The sequence below is a fragment of the Chrysochloris asiatica genome, unplaced genomic scaffold (genome assembly GCF_000296735.1).
Source record: "Chrysochloris asiatica unplaced genomic scaffold, ChrAsi1.0 scaffold00419, whole genome shotgun sequence".
In the NCBI taxonomy this organism is placed as follows: Eukaryota; Metazoa; Chordata; class Mammalia; order Afrosoricida; family Chrysochloridae; genus Chrysochloris; species Chrysochloris asiatica.
In genome coordinates this window covers 1,489,109-1,490,717 of record NW_006408937.1, presented here as the reverse complement: position 1 = coordinate 1,490,717, position 1,609 = coordinate 1,489,109, and the positions used below count along the sequence as shown (strand labels likewise).

The 1,609-nt window shown below is 53.1% G+C and overlaps 1 protein-coding gene across 1 annotated transcript in view; it reads left to right on the top strand.

The window, feature by feature from the left end:
* The first annotated feature begins 1,151 nt into the window (after positions 1-1,151).
* Positions 1,152-1,609, top strand: part of LOC102825977 (histone-lysine N-methyltransferase PRDM9-like) — a 26,266-nt gene continuing 25,808 nt past the window's right edge. Inside the window, exon 1 of the mRNA XM_006876858.1 lies at positions 1,152-1,322. Within this exon, the coding sequence (XP_006876920.1) occupies positions 1,152-1,322 (171 nt within the window). The remainder of the gene's footprint in view (positions 1,323-1,609) is intronic.

The following is a 1,609-nucleotide window of genomic DNA, read 5'->3' as shown; positions in this document are numbered from 1 at the left end:
AAACAATGTCCGATCCTGGGCCAACCTCACTACCACTGCCACACTTGACGCCATCAATGATGCCACCTGGCTGATCCATCTCGTTGGGAGTCTTCCTCTTTTTCTCTGCTCCACCTTACCCAGCATGACATCCTTCTCCAACGATTGTTTCCTCCGGACAATAGGTCCAAAGTATGAGAGACGCAGCTTAACTAGGTTGGGGATTTATCTCAGTCCAGATAGAGACATGTGATAAACCACGAAGGGCTTGTCTGTCTTCGAACACTGCCTCTTCCTGTTAAAACTAGCCGAGCAAGCATTGGGGTTCATCTCTCACACTACTTTTGTCAGACAATATCTAGAATCCATAGATGGGATGACAGATCTTAATCCAATTAGATCTTTCCCATTTAGGAGGAATGTCATTTTATAAACTCTCCTGTCTGTGCAGCCAGAAGGGAAGTGGGCTTCTCACTTTTATAAAGATGACGCCGTTTCTTTTCCTAATGTTAACTCTGGTTAGAGCATGTGGGGAAACTCAGGGTCATAAAACAGCTCTTTCAAACCCTCTTCCGGGATCAAGACAAAAAACTAGGCTTGGTTTGGAAGCGAGAGATCACGGGGTGTGGTTCAATGCACTTAAATTATAAATCTTTACACGTGTTGAGCACCCCATCCCTCGGTCCCTCCGCGAGGCCCCCTCCACACCACGAGTCGCCCAGCTCCTGCCCCTCAAAGGGGGGCACGAGGGAACATTCAGAATCCACCCCTCAGACATGACCCTTGAAAGCCCGGATGAAGACCCCAGCTGCCAGGACTGCCCCACCCACTGGAAGCCGCTATGCGTCACTTGTTCGTCAGCAACTCAGGGATCCTTGCGCGCCCACATCCCAATCCCTGACTGGGCCCTTTGCCGTGACTGACAAACGAGGCTCCGCCCACAATGCCGTCTCTTTAGTCCCACTCTGACTGCCGATTGGCCAGACCGCTCTGGTAGCGCTCTGATTGGCGGCTTGCACCTGACAGAGCTTTAAAAGCGGATGCTAATCTCTGCGATCTCGACCTTACTGAGAGCAGGAGGGTCCAGGTGCTGAGAGAAGACGCGGGAGAGCCGAGGCGACTGACAGGACTCGAGGTGCTTCTACCATTACTCAAAACCCCTCTAAACCCTCATGAACCATCAGCACGAGACTCCAGATCTCACTCCCAGCAGCCTCAAATCCCGCCAAATTCCTGGTCCCCCACATGCCCTCAGCAGGAGAAACCCCAAATCTCCTTACCCCGAGGAGGCCCAGACCCCTTCATCCTTCCAGAACCCAAACCAAACTGACTGCCGTGCAGTCGTGGGGAGGGGAGGGTTTCCCAGAACTGCCGACTTGTGGTTAGTAGTCCAGTGCTTACCCCACAGCGCCACACAAGGGCTCCTCCTTAGCCCCTCAAATACCCTGCCCCTGAAGGAGCTCAATTCCCCTCAATCTGGGAACCCTGAAATCTCCCACCATAGAGACTCCTAATCGCCTCAGTCTCAGAGACCTCCAATAATTCCAGACGGAAATCCTTTGTCTGCGGCCCCGGATTCCCTCAGCCTGAGAGGCCCTGAATCTCCTGAGTCTGAGGCGCCCTCCGGTCC